The sequence below is a fragment of the Clupea harengus genome, chromosome 8 (assembly GCF_900700415.2).
Source record: "Clupea harengus chromosome 8, Ch_v2.0.2, whole genome shotgun sequence".
Taxonomy (NCBI): domain Eukaryota; kingdom Metazoa; phylum Chordata; class Actinopteri; order Clupeiformes; family Clupeidae; genus Clupea; species Clupea harengus.
This window is the reverse complement of record NC_045159.1, coordinates 21094271-21107979: the sequence shown is the minus strand read 5'-3', so window position 1 is coordinate 21107979 and position 13709 is coordinate 21094271. Positions and strand designations below refer to the sequence as shown.

The 13709-nt window shown below is 40.4% G+C and overlaps 2 protein-coding genes across 3 annotated transcripts in view; both read left to right on the top strand.

The window, feature by feature from the left end:
• The window catches only part of LOC105890483 (ribose-phosphate pyrophosphokinase 1-like), an 8965-nt gene extending 3514 nt beyond the window's left edge, over positions 1-5451 (top strand). For both annotated transcript variants that reach the window (XM_012816508.3, XM_012816507.3), the window contains exons 3-7: positions 2248-2346; positions 2630-2754; positions 3718-3891; positions 4213-4372; positions 4483-5451. In XM_012816508.3, the coding sequence (XP_012671962.1) occupies positions 2248-2346; positions 2630-2754; positions 3718-3891; positions 4213-4372; positions 4483-4575 (651 nt within the window). In that variant the 3' untranslated portion in view covers positions 4576-5451. The remainder of the gene's footprint in view (positions 1-2247; positions 2347-2629; positions 2755-3717; positions 3892-4212; positions 4373-4482) is intronic.
• Positions 5452-6907: 1456 nt separating this feature from the next.
• LOC105890445 (T-box transcription factor TBX5-like) lies at positions 6908-11071 on the top strand. The gene is made up of 8 exons (XM_012816469.1): positions 6908-7009; positions 7448-7542; positions 7846-7965; positions 8466-8613; positions 9246-9398; positions 9683-9774; positions 10541-10685; positions 10769-11071. Exons 1-8 carry the CDS (start codon positions 6908-6910, stop codon positions 11069-11071), a joined length of 1158 nt encoding a protein of 385 aa, XP_012671923.1.
• Positions 11072-13709: the final 2638 nt, after the last annotated feature.

The following is a 13709-nucleotide window of genomic DNA, read 5'->3' as shown; positions in this document are numbered from 1 at the left end:
GGAAGTGATTTGAGACTCTGAGTAGCAAACTCAAATGTTTTAAAAATCGAGATGCATCGATAATCGTTTTATCGGTTTAGAATTGATAATCGATAATCGGTTTAGAATCGAGAATCGGTTTAGAATCGAATCGTTGACCTCTGAATCGGAATCGAATCGAATCGTGAGGTGCCAAGAGATTCCCACCCCTAGTGAAATTGCACCAGGGTCAAACAAGTAGAAAACATTTAATTTGGTTGTCAGTGACTGTCACAGCCATATTACGAGCAAAATGTCAGCCCCACTTTTTGCTCCACTCCACTTCTAGTCCCTCATGAATCATTCTCCCTGTCTTATTGCTTTTTAGTTCCATCCAGCATCACTTTCAGAATCAGAATTATTTTTATTGGCCAAGTATATTTACAGATACAGGAAATTAACTTGGTGTGGTTGGTGCATAGGACATAAAACATATAAACATATTAACAAAATAGCAAAAATAAGATTGAAAGATAAATGTTTTACAAGATAGAATAATGAATAATAATAAAGTTATATATTATGTTGGTGGAATGTTTGTGTGGTGGACAGCCCTAGACTGTGTTCAGCACAGAACACCTGATGCGAAGCCATGGGCATCAGTAGGATACAGACACAGATATATAGATCTGTGGTGGTCTTCATGATGTTTTAAGGTGGTCAGCTCAGAGCTGATTGGTTTTCTTCGTTCTTTATTGTGCATATCGGAACCATTCATTGTAATGGTCAAGTGCTTGCATAGATATGGGATTTCAACTTAAACTGTGATTAAGAGCAAAAGCTGTGAACTGTGAGCTGTGAGTATTATTCCTCGTAATATCCAACCAGCTGTGACTGGTGTTAGAGGAGGGGTCGTCAATGACAAAATAAGATGGCTGTCAGTTTTTAGAGCATGAAGGCAGTATCTGTCCTGCTGTACGTCTTTGTGGACAAAAGCTTTGTTGAAAGATATCCTTCCTTGTTCAGATGTCCATTTTCAACTCAAATTGACAGAGGTTTCAGTGATTTACACATATGTTTGTATAAGCTATTGACTGTGATGATCAATGTTGTTTTCAAAACCTGTCTATATTTTTGAACCATGATTGGATCAATTCTGATTAGTCGGCAAGGTTTGACTATTGCTTTTTGCTTGGTCAGCTATCGAGCAAGTGAGATTTTTGTGTTTTTTTTGGGCAGTTGGAATCTGATACCATACCATCAAGTAAATGTCACATCCTCTGAATAATATTTTAGAACATTTTCACGACTATAATTTATTCATATTTGCAGAAACATTGTGATTCAGTTAATTTCACTCAATGGCTGAAACTTGTTTGGTCTCTTTATGTCACACAGACATTCACTGACTTAATGAATACGATGATGACAGTTAAATTGGTGATGACAGTAGCCTGCAGTAGCCCAGAAAAGCAAAGTTGGTCAAATATGTAGTTGGCTATTGACTTGGGATTCTGTGTTTGAATGTTGAATTTTTTTTCTACATTTTCCACCCCTGAGCTGTCTGACTCATATATTTCTGTTCGAGCTTCACGTGAGTACACGTGGTCCTGGTGTAAAGGTAGCAGTGGTGCACGTGTCAGTTGCAGCTCTGCCCAGCAGATTTCACGCTGTGGTGAACATTTGGCTGATGTTAGTGCACCCCACCCTGTACAGGAGTGCTGTGTCCTCCTAGTTAGTGAATGAAATCCATATCTGGTCATATTGTGATGTACTATTGGAACAGCCAGATGTCCATGCCTCTTTATCTGACTGCACAGAGTCTGTGGCTGTTTGAGGAGGTATGCACTTTGCACGCGACCTTCTTTCAGCAAGTTAGGAGGATCTGCTGACATCCCAAACGACCCTTACAGCACTTTTGAAAACCAGTTTCAGTTTGTTCTGCAGCAGCATGGGGAAGTTATCTCTGATATCCACACCCACTTGCACACCCATATCAGCCAAGTCTTAAGGGAAGGGTACAACTCCAAACGAGGGCTAGAATTTTAGTTGTCATAAAATACTATACTACATATAATCATGATAAAGATGTATGCAATTGTAAACAAATTAATTTCAAACATCTGGAAAAAAAGACTGGTGCATAAAATGCTCAGGAATTTGAGAGAACATTATTTTCACTGAGCATCCAAAGTATTATATGTGAGCATTGCTTGACAACAAAAACTACAGGCAGCACCTATTAAAAGGAGATGCTCTAAATTCTGTTATGTCTATCTCTTCTTGTAGAGCCGTGCTCCAATCTCAGCCAAGCTTGTGGCCAACATGCTGTCTGTGTCTGGAGCTGACCATATCATAACCATGGATTTACACGCATCACAGATACAGGTACCATATTCACTGTAGCAATTACTGTATGCCCGATCAGAAAACAGTCTTGCTCTAGATAGCAGAGAACACAGCATTTTATCACCCGAACAGAGAAATGAAGGTAACGTTCAACTACAGCCAGCCTGACAGGACAAGCAATGTATAAGTATTTCCTTCAAATGAATATGGAAACAAATTCAATTTAGAAATGTATGTGGCTTGATTATATCTGTGTTGTTAGTACTGATTTCCTACAGATTCCATAGAGATTGTTTCCATGGAGATTTTTTTCTGTGTTTAGGGCTTCTTTGATATCCCTGTGGATAACTTGTATGCTGAGCCGGCCGTGCTGAAGTGGATTATGGAGAATATACAAGAGTGGAAGAACTGCATCATTGTCTCTCCTGACGCAGGGGGTGCCAAGAGGTATTCAGTCCATCCCCAGATGTTTAGCCATTTACGGTTAAGGTTAGGTAGACAGTTAGGTGAGTTAGTATGTGTACCATCTTGACGTGGATGAACTGCAATATTGGCTCTCCTTATGCAGGAGCTGAGCTCTTTCCTCCACAAACATGTTTATATTTCTGTTCACATTTACATTCACATGTATGTATATACTAAACACATAGCCAGGTCACCTTAAAGTGAAGGCTAGGTGTGCAGTGTTTTAGTATACGTGTCCCATGATGTTGGCTCGGAAGAACAGCATTATTGTTTCTGCTGACACAGCAGAGAGCAAAAAGTTGCTGATTTCTCTCTCACTCTCCCGGTACGGTTTATTAATTTACTGGACCTTGAGCCCAAGCAGTTTACAGTGACAGTAAAGTAAACAGTTTATCAGTGGTCCCTGGGATTCGAACCCATGACTTCGGTGTGGAAGAATGGTGTGGAAGTCACTGATGTAGGGAGAACCAGACGGTGCTGAGATTTCAGTCCCCCTGTTTCACACCCTCTCAGGCTTGATTTTCCTTAAACCAAGTGAAACTGAAAAAAAAAACCAAGATGCATATGAGGAAGGGAAGAACACATCTGTTGGGATTTAAAAACTTTTTTAATTAGCTAGTGAGTTTGTTGAAGCCTTCCTACGCAACAGCCCACCTAGAGGATCATTAAGAGACAAACAGCTGTACGCATGGCCTAATACAATTTCACACCCCACATCCCAAACATCTCAAACAATTATAGTATGCTGGATTGTTGAAGTGTGTCAAGTAAACCAAGGTTGAACGGCTGTTGAAACTGTTGAAACTGAGGCTGAAGGATCGTTGAAGTGTGTGAAGTAAACTGAGATTTGCATACTTCAAATGATCTTGTCTTTGTCATGAGAGGAAGAGACACACTTGGGGAGCTTTTGTCATCTGGTCTTCCTTGTTGCCTTTGTGTCGTCAGGGTAACATCTATAGCAGACAGACTAAATGTGGACTTTGCCCTGATCCATAAAGAGCGTAAGAAGGCCAACGAGGTCGACCGTATGGTACTGGTTGGAGATGTGAAGGACAGAGTGGCCATTCTGGTGGACGATATGGCAGACACCTGTGGTACGATATGCCATGCAGCTGAGAAGTGAGTTAAAGCATTGTGCAAAATAGAAATGATTATAGTTTCGTGTGTATGTGTGTCCTTTTACATTATTGTGTGTATGGAGGGGAGCAGGGATGGTAGTTATCAGTGTGTGTGTGGAGGGGGGGGTATTTATCAGTGTGTGTGTATTGTAATACATGTACATGTAGAGCAATCTGAAGGAGTATATACATTCACATAATGTAATTTAGTGTGTGTAGTTGAGATTTAATCACAGTATGTAATTTAGTGTGTGTTATTTAAATGTAATCACAGTGTGTATGTAAATGTCTGAATCTGAGTCGTAATTGTTTGATCTTTCAGACTGGTCTCAGCAGGAGCCACTAAAGTGTATGCCATCCTGACGCATGGCATCTTTTCTGGGCCCGCCATCTCCCGGGTGAACAACGCCGGCTTCGAGGCAGTGGTGGTCACCAACACCATTCCCCAGGAGGACAAAATGAAGCACTGCAGTAAAATACAGGTGAGGAATTGGCCCTTAGGGCTGTGGAATGATGTTAGGTCTCTAATTCACTCTGATGTTGAATACACTAACTGAGATTGTGTGAAATTTGCATTCTCTGGTCTTCATAGGTGATCGACATTTCAATGATTCTGGCCGAAGCAATCAGACGAACACACAACGGAGAGTCGGTTTCCTACTTATTCAGCCATGTTCCTCTGTAATACCCACCATTTGCCTCCTACACACACACACACGCCGGACATACACACACACACACACACACATGAAGGCACATATACACAGCATATACACATCCTTGTGTACTTCTATGGCCTAAGGACTCTCACCCAATCCCCACCTTTACCATCACAATGCCATACATATCTACATATAGTGATTTAATTATGTCTGTTTGGTTGCCTTCACTTACTATTACAAATATGTTTGTTTTGTGATGACAACAGTAGTGTTTGTTTACTGAGTGACAGTCAGGGAAATGGGCCTACGGACTGGAAACCGTTGAGGACAAGGAGAGAGGGAAAGTGCTTCCACAGCCTCTGTGGCTGCCAAAAGAAGAAGAACAGTGTTGGATTTTGTTACATGTTTGAATTGTTTTCCTCTCTGGATTATAAACTTTAGAGACGTCATGTTTTATTTTATTGTGTATATTTGTTTGTGTAGCTGTAAATTGAATTTGTTGCTGCCAGTGTTCAGCCTTTCTGCATGAAATGTTATCTTCAGAGACTAAGTGGATGTGTGAGCCAGCTGACAACATTGTATAGCAAAGAAAGTGGCCAGGTTATCCATTTTGCCATTGCTTGTGTGATTCAGACATCAAGCGCACCATATATGATAATAATATACAACATATACTAACATATATATATTACATGTAAACCATGCAGCCCTTGTCTGGAAGTCTGTTTTCTTTATGTTTGCGATGAGAAGAGAAGAAGCCTGATGCCTTAAAGTGGAGAAGAGGGTGGGAAGGGTCTCTCGTCTCCATCTGTAGAATGTATGGAGAGCAGCTACGAGTGTAAATAAATCATCTCAACGTTTGAAACTGCTTTAATTAAAGTTTGTTTACTTCTCTGAAAGTTAATTTTCCTATTATTGCAAGCAGTTATAAAAAATACTAGCGAAACATTGCTAGATGATGACATCCATTTTTCTCTTGCATCATCTTGCGTCATGCTGCAGCTGCCAGGCCCCTGATTTTGTAGACCTGGTGAAGACCACAATCTGCAGGACCAAAGCCAGTTGTCCAAGTAGGGCATTGGAGGATATTGACTGTCAAGAATGGGCACATATGATGAATCTGCATGACCCAGCAGAGGAGTTCAATTGAGATTGTCAGGGAATCAGTGATATTTTGAGTTCAGTTTTCACAAAAAGATATCTTTTCATATCTTTGGAACTTCTGATTATGTTTTTATGTGCAAATATATATTTTTCCCTTGTTTGAAATTGTAAAAAAAAAAGACTAATATCTCACAATACCACACATCTCCATTTCTGTAGCATCAGGGAAATAATCTTTCTGTTATGGGAGCCCTTAAACAGCACCACATTTGTCTAAAGTCTCAATCCCTTTTTAACAATAATAGGACAAAGCACACATTTCTGAAGTTAAAAGGCGTAAAATAAGTCGTGGTATAAGATGAAATGCATTCGAATTACTGTAACAATTCGCCCCCATGCCCGAGGTTGCGAGTGCGGGTCCGATACAGGACAGTGTTTGTCTACAACACAACTAAGGTTACTCAGGCGGCAACCACAGTGAAGACAGTATGCTGTTGATCCTTTCTAGACCTTTGGAACACCATCAAAGTCTCCCTTTCTCTTTCATCCTTTTGCAAAAGTTCTCCTAGGCAGCGTGTAGGTTTCTCAAAGAAACTCCTTCGGGGGTGTTACAGTTGACCTACGGTTATTTAGGTAGACTCTTGGGGTTTGGCTAACGTTACTTCAGCTCAAATTGGACCAACAATCGTTTCTCTTGGGAAAGCGACAAAAGGAGTGTAAACGGATCATTGGGATGTCGCAAGATCAAATCAAGTTGCAGTAAGGTACAGTAAAAATTGAGGAATTGGTTTAATAGATAATTTTTTTTGGTTTGAATGTGACGAGACAGTTGCTGCCACTAGTTCTTGTCCTAGTGGAAGAGTAGCTCAACTGTCGCTCAATAACCGTCCTCACGTTTCATCTGATGACAGGTGCGCGTCTGCTCGTTTGGAACGATAACCTGCAGCACACCGTCCCCTTGCGGAGAAGATTAGATCACTAACTAAATGACATAGGGATTATTGTAGCATGACCTACTTATTCGTTTAATGTGCGTTAAACAAATAGCATGCGTGCAATTATTGCGGTTTTTAATGTCAAAAACGAGGAAAAGGCTTTCTAGACTTGCACTGATGATGTAGTTATGAAGAAACAGAACAGAGGAGGTTCCCCTGGAATCCACAGCATTCTTTATGTTAATGGCCTGCCTGTCCATTCCATTAGACGCCTATAGATTTTGTATTGCAGTGACCACCCTGTAACATTGCAAACATGGCATGTGGAGAGGGTGAACTTTCCAGTCTGGCTAAAGGGAATGTTGAACACCTGCGAGGTCATTTAAGCGACGACCCTGTGTCACTTACATCACATCAGGTAGGTCAAATCATGGGGAATATTTCGTGTCCTTTTCAGTATATGAAGTGTCTTCTGGTACTAAATGCTTTGTATTTATAAATGCAACATATTCTTTACATTACTACATGACTGTTCTAACAAGACGTACTTGGGGTCAGGATTAGAAGTATGTTTAGGTTTAGGGCTAAAATGTAATGAAAAGTATTTATATGAAAATGCCATTATATTATTTTATTACTTGCCTTACTACACTGTAATGAGGACTTATTTTTGTTTCACATCTGAATGGAATCCAGGGGATAGTAAACCATTCCATACTCTGCTTTAGGATTTTTCAGTAGGTCTCCTCCATAGTCCACGGTGTATGTCTTTCCAATGGCAAAAAACTATGTTTGTTTTATTAGACATTTAGTATGTCAGTGCCTGCTCCACTCCACTCTTTTCCCATTTACTTAGGGCATTGAGGGGATTCAGGTGTTTTTGCATGAGAAAGATTTGTGGACCAAGTTCCACACCGTCACAACAGAAATGATCATCACTAAAGCAGGGCGGTAAGTAGGACTACATTACTAGAGGAGAACTTCTGCTATGCAGTCTAATGCTTTTTCAAATAAAGCTGAAAGCTGTAGGCGAACATAGTCTTTTTATGTATGTATTCATGAGTCAGTGTAATATTTTGCTTACAGTTGTTATGTAGTGGGGTTAAATGTGTTTCCATCAATTCCTCTCTTAAGTAAACAGATAATTGTACTTACATACATTTTTGTATCTCATTTCTGAGATGAGGCTTTGATGTTAGACTTGGTCTCAGTTCTTTTTTTTTATTTTTTATTGTTGTGGTGTTCCACCAACAGACGGATGTTTCCCAGCTATAAAATTAGAGTGACTGGCCTGAACCCGAAGGCGAAGTATATTCTTTTGATGGATATCGTACCAGTTGATACTCACCGCTACAAATTTGCTGACAATAAATGGTAAGAAATGTAATGTGAATGAGTGTGGTCATTTGTCCCTGATCTAATCAATACCGTTTCCCAAGATGTCAAATGATGATCTGATCTTACACGCCAAAATAGTATAATGTTTGAATAGTCCTGGAGATCAAGTTAGATTGTCAGGCAAATGGACACACAGAAAGAGAAGCTAGCTGAGAGGATGGTATTATTCTGTAGACGAGTTAAAAATATTGGAATTTGTTTTTAGAGGTGGATGATCTATGATGCTCATTTCAGAGTGGTAATAAATGGCAAATGGTAAATGGTAATTGGTCATTGGTAATTCTAATTAAAGTTTTATGTGTGTGTGATCTGTGGCTCAGGTCTGTGAGTGGTACTAAATGGTTTGAAGTTTGTGTTTTATTTTTTTGTCTGTTGTGCAAGTCCGTGAGTGGTACGGTTGAGTTTTCAGTTGTACGTGAGTGTGGTCTGTGAGTGGTGTTGAATGGTTTGAAGTTTTACATGTCTGTGGTCTGCAGGTCTGTGAGTGGGAAAGCAGAAGCGGCCATCTTAGGCAGACTGTACGTCCACCCCGATTCTCCTGGCACAGGACTCCACTGGATGAGGCAGCTGGTGTCTTTCCACAAACTCAAGCTCACCAATAACCACCTGGACCCTTTTGGACATGTAACTCATGTGCTCCTGTTTCAGGAACTACTTCTGAAATATATATACATCTTAACATAGTTATGATAAAAAAATTGCCACGATAGGTCAAATATTAAGGAAACAGAAACGTTTTTAAAGTAACACTATGCAACAATTTGACACTTTTTGAGGTATGGTTTTATAGGCAACTAGTTTTGGTACCATCCTCAAATTCATTTTGATAGCATATGGTCATGATAAGGACAGATAAACACCTGTGTCTTCCCCACTAGCCATCCAAGATATGCCCTATGTAGTTCTGTGTAACGGGCTGGAAGAAAATCTTTCACACGCATGACATTGCCAGCTATACTGCCAAAAGACACCAGTTAGTGTGTTGGCAAGCTTCTATCAGTGTCAGCTGGGCTGTTGGTGGTGTTTGCAAGGTTTTTGCATGCCTTTTAGGTAGTTAGCTTACTAGTTTTGGAACAGAACTTCGTATTGCTGCTTTAAATGTTGATCATTTCTTCTTCTCATGACCATTTCACATGAGCGGTAAATTGATCAAAATCAAATTCTAGACAACTCTGATTTGTGGTTACAACAGATATGGGGACAAGATACACATGTGTTGCAAGACTAGTGCATATGTTTATTTTTTGTTTATACAGATCATCTTGAATTCCATGCATAAATATCAGCCTCGACTTCACATCATCAAAGCTGATGAAAAGAGTGGGTTTGGATCATCAAACACAGCCTTCTACACACACTCTTTCCCAGAGACAGTCTTCATTGCTGTGACATCTTACCAAAATCATGCAGTAAGAAATGACTAAATTGATTCAGTCTACACCAAATGAGTCGTCTCTTGTGATGTGTATATCTAGCCACCGGCAATGTGTCAAATTAAACCATTTTTGAGGCTGCTGTAAGTTGCATTTGACACATTCTATTGTATTCTATTGTCTATTGTAAGGGACGCATCTGTTTGTCCCTGAACACTGTGGGGATTGCATCTAATGGGGTACAATTGTAGCACTAACCTAGTAGTGTGTGTGTGTGTGTGTGTGTGTATCTTTCTGGATCTTTACCTTTAACTATCCAGATCACCCAACTAAAAATCGAGAACAACCCGTTTGCAAAAGGCTTCCGTGGCAATGAGGACCTAGAAATGCATCGCATATCCCAGATGCCAAGGTTTCCATACATTTATTTTATATATTAATTTGTTTTTGCATTGTGCACACACACACACACACACACACACACACACACACACACACACACACACACACACACACACACACACACAATAAATTAATACAATCACGTCTAAGCTACCTAAGAGATAAAGCCCAGTGTTAAAGACCAGTATGTACATCTTTGAAGTGAATGTGTGTATGTATATAAGTGCATGTGTGTGCGTGTGCGTGTGTGTGCATGCACTCGCGTGTGTGTGTGTGTGTGTGTGTGTGTGTTGATTTGTGAGTGACAAGGACATGACAGTGGGGAAGATATCAACCGAACGGGTAGAGGCAGTTGGATTGATCTTTTCTAACTGTGTTTTGCAAATTCGATTAACATAGATTAGAGGCTGTCCATACAAGCCTGCGAATGCTGATTCGCTCAACAGAGATAATAATAAATCCTCAGCCCCTACCCAATCAGATAAGTGCAGACCTGCCTTGCTTTTAGGCTTTTAAAGGCATTCGGCGTAGGCTGCCTAGATGATGCGCATGGTTTGGGTTTGGCTCGGTAGCTCTGGTAAATCCCACCACTGAGATCAGAGCTTGGTAGCTCTGGTAAATCCCACCACTGAGATCAGAGACCAATTAATTAATCGCAAAATATTATTCCGATCTGATGAATTGGCAATCAGCCTCACAGTATAAGAAACGTGACCTTCCCCGATATGCAAAATATGCCTTTACTCATACCCTTCATGGCTTCTTTCTCTTACAAGTAAAGAGTATGTGCTGGTACCACAAAACACTACCAGGCCAAGGCTGGTCTCCAGTGTCCAGTTTCCAAATCGGCTTCCCCACTCTGCACCCTACATGGCTGTCAGAGCCTCCACAGAAAAAGGACAGGGTAAAGATCTTTTCTCTGTATTCTTCCTACTCACATTCTGAATATGGGTCTATTTTAAAGTCTAAGGGAGTGTGGGTGTGTTCATCTGTCACACCTTCAGGGGATCGCTGTACGCTGTTTCTGTTTGACAGACGCAGATCTGAGTGGTGCTAGCGTGTTTCTCCAGCAACAGCAGCATGACGGACTCCCTCACTTCCTCTGCCCGACTCTCACATGTGAGCGGAACCAGCCCTACGGGGCAGAGCCAGCCTGTCTGCAGCCCTGCATGTTCTCCAGCTCACGCGGGGACACTGATGAGACTGACTGGTCTTTCTATCCAGAGTGTCTACCCCAACAGAGATTCTCCACTGGCCAGCAAGTTAGTGGGAGCCTCAGCTACAGACCTGACTCTTTAGACTTCTAACCTACACACATATCAACATATAAGTAGCAGCTATGCATGTGCAATTGTTAATATCAGTATTATCAGAAAACAGAATCAGAGAGAGAGAGAGAGAGAGAGAGAGAGAGAGTGAGGGTTAGGGTTAGTGAGTGTGTCTGTGTGTGTGTGTGTGTGTGTGTGTGTGTGTGTGTGTGTGTGTGTGTGTGTGTGTGTGTGTGTGTGTGTGTGTGTGTTTGTTTAAGTATACACGTAGTCAAAGGTGAACGAGAGGTGAATATATGTACACATTAGTCATCTCAGATTTAGGACAGGTAGATAACTAAACTACGTTTGTATTACATTACATGTATTTACTGCTAACACAAAGCATGTTTCCTGCCTATTTTAGTATTAGTATTTCAGTGAATGAGGCATGAAATATACTCTAGAGGTTTATAGTAAATATTAAATAAACAACAATAACAGATCACAAAATAACTTACACCAGTGAACGGGGGAAAGAAAGACCAAAGGGAGTTTTTTTTACAATAGTGTGTCTTAATGATATGTATTATCACAGCTGATGTATGTTGTTACTGTTCTTCATATTGTCATATTGCATCATCTTGCTGAAGAAAGTGCTGTCGAAATAACCTGTGGACTGTGAATATGACTTAAGCATTGAAACATCTAGCATTAAGGAGGAGGTGCACTAAACACTTTAAGCAATACAGTTACCGTTCACAACATGAAGAGCCGTTAAAACAGCCCCACACTGGATCCTATCACTCAGTTTGAGTCAGTTGTTGGTAATGTTCCTTCAAGTTGTTTTGATATAATGTATGAATTGTCATTGTAAGAGTATGGTTTGGCCATGGTTTTAATACAATGTATGAATTGTCATTGTAAGAGTATGGTTTGGCCATGGTTTTAATATAATGTATGAATTATCTTTGTAAGAGTATGGTTTGGCCATGGTTTTAATATCATTGTAAGAGTATGGTTTGGCCATGGTTTTAATACAGTGTAAGAGTATGGTTTGGCCATGGTTTTAATATCATTGTAAGAGTATGGTTTGGCCATGGTTTTAATACAGTGTAAGAGTATGGTTTGGCCATGGTTTTTATGTTCTGTGCTGCTGATCTCCATCTCATGAGGTCCAATAGGCAAATATTGGTCAGTTTAATGTCATGACAAATGAGATTGAGGTCTCCAAATAGCTCCCCAAAAATATTCAATTGGGTTTTTACACTTAAGGACTGATTGAAAAAAAAAATGCCTTTAAACCTAATTCGTTTCAAAGCACCCTAACTGTTTGATGGTAAGCATTAAACCAATATGTATTTTGACCCTGGGCAAATGTTCCAATAAACCATAGGCCCTCAATTAGATGCAATTAAGTAAGCAAGGAGGCCTTCCTTGAAGTCCTAATAGCACCATTTAACTCCTGCAAGGCAGAGTGCTTCTCGTCCGAGCACTTTGGGTCTATGAGAGTCCTCTTTAAAAACCTTACCTCATGCATATCACTGTTTAATAGTATTATACTGACCATGGCTACAGCAGTCATTTACCCAAAATTCAATTTCACAGCTATAGTTGTCAGGGGACTACCAGATACGCTGTAGATCTCTAGGCCAGGATGCAAACAGTCAAGGCAAGAGTGATTTGTTTCACCAGCCATTATACGGTTTGGATATTGTGGGTCCATGACTTATCATATCATATCCATTAATGCCACAATATGTATGTATGTATCGTTCTTGTTATTCAGTGGTTTTTGTTTCTGTAAATTGTTTTCCTTACAGGTAATATTCACATATATATATATATATATATATATATATATATATATATATATATATATCATGAAATAAGAACTGGATGATACTGAAAGTATCGGATATTACTTTGCAAGGAGGCTATGTAAGGTTGTTTTAAAATCAAACTACTGATACATGTCATTATGCTATGTCAACAATCGATGGCGCTACTTGGACTTCACTGTAAAGTGGAATATACTCCTGGGAAGGCCTCAGCTTGTGGTCCAGGCACGTGCACAGATAGGCCACTAGTGGTGCTCAAGCACCTGCCCTTTTGCCCTGGATGAGAAAAGTGCCCCTTCTGCTGGAGCCACATTTTTTCTTCATTCATCAATATTTAAGAATAAAAATGACTCTCTCTTCATTCCCCCCAAATGTGTTTTGATATATGACGGGGCATTTATTTGAGTTCTTGTGAGAATGCGACATGCTCTGCGGCGCTCACAAGCCCCACGCGCCCCTCCCTCCTCCTCCTCCTCCTCCTCCACTCAGCACATGCAGAGTGCCAAGCCAAACGGCTGCAGCTTCCTTCTTCTCTGACCCGCAGCATCAGACAAACAGGTAATGACGGTGTTTGTGCAATCGCCCGACGTTGTTTGGTGATAAATTAACCACAACATTAGCGCCGCTGAAAACATTACGTCGCAACTGGTCCGACGTTTCCTAAAAAAATAAACAAACACAAAACTCACGAAATCCGTGATTTCAAAGCCTTGTCCAGCGGTTTATTGACGTTTGTAATGTTTAATGAAGAGGGAGAGGGAGAGAGATAGGCTACAGGCAGACAGACAGACAGACAGGCAGGCAGGCAGACAGGCAGAGAATTTAAAGGCAGTTTTACGGTTCTACAAATTAGACAA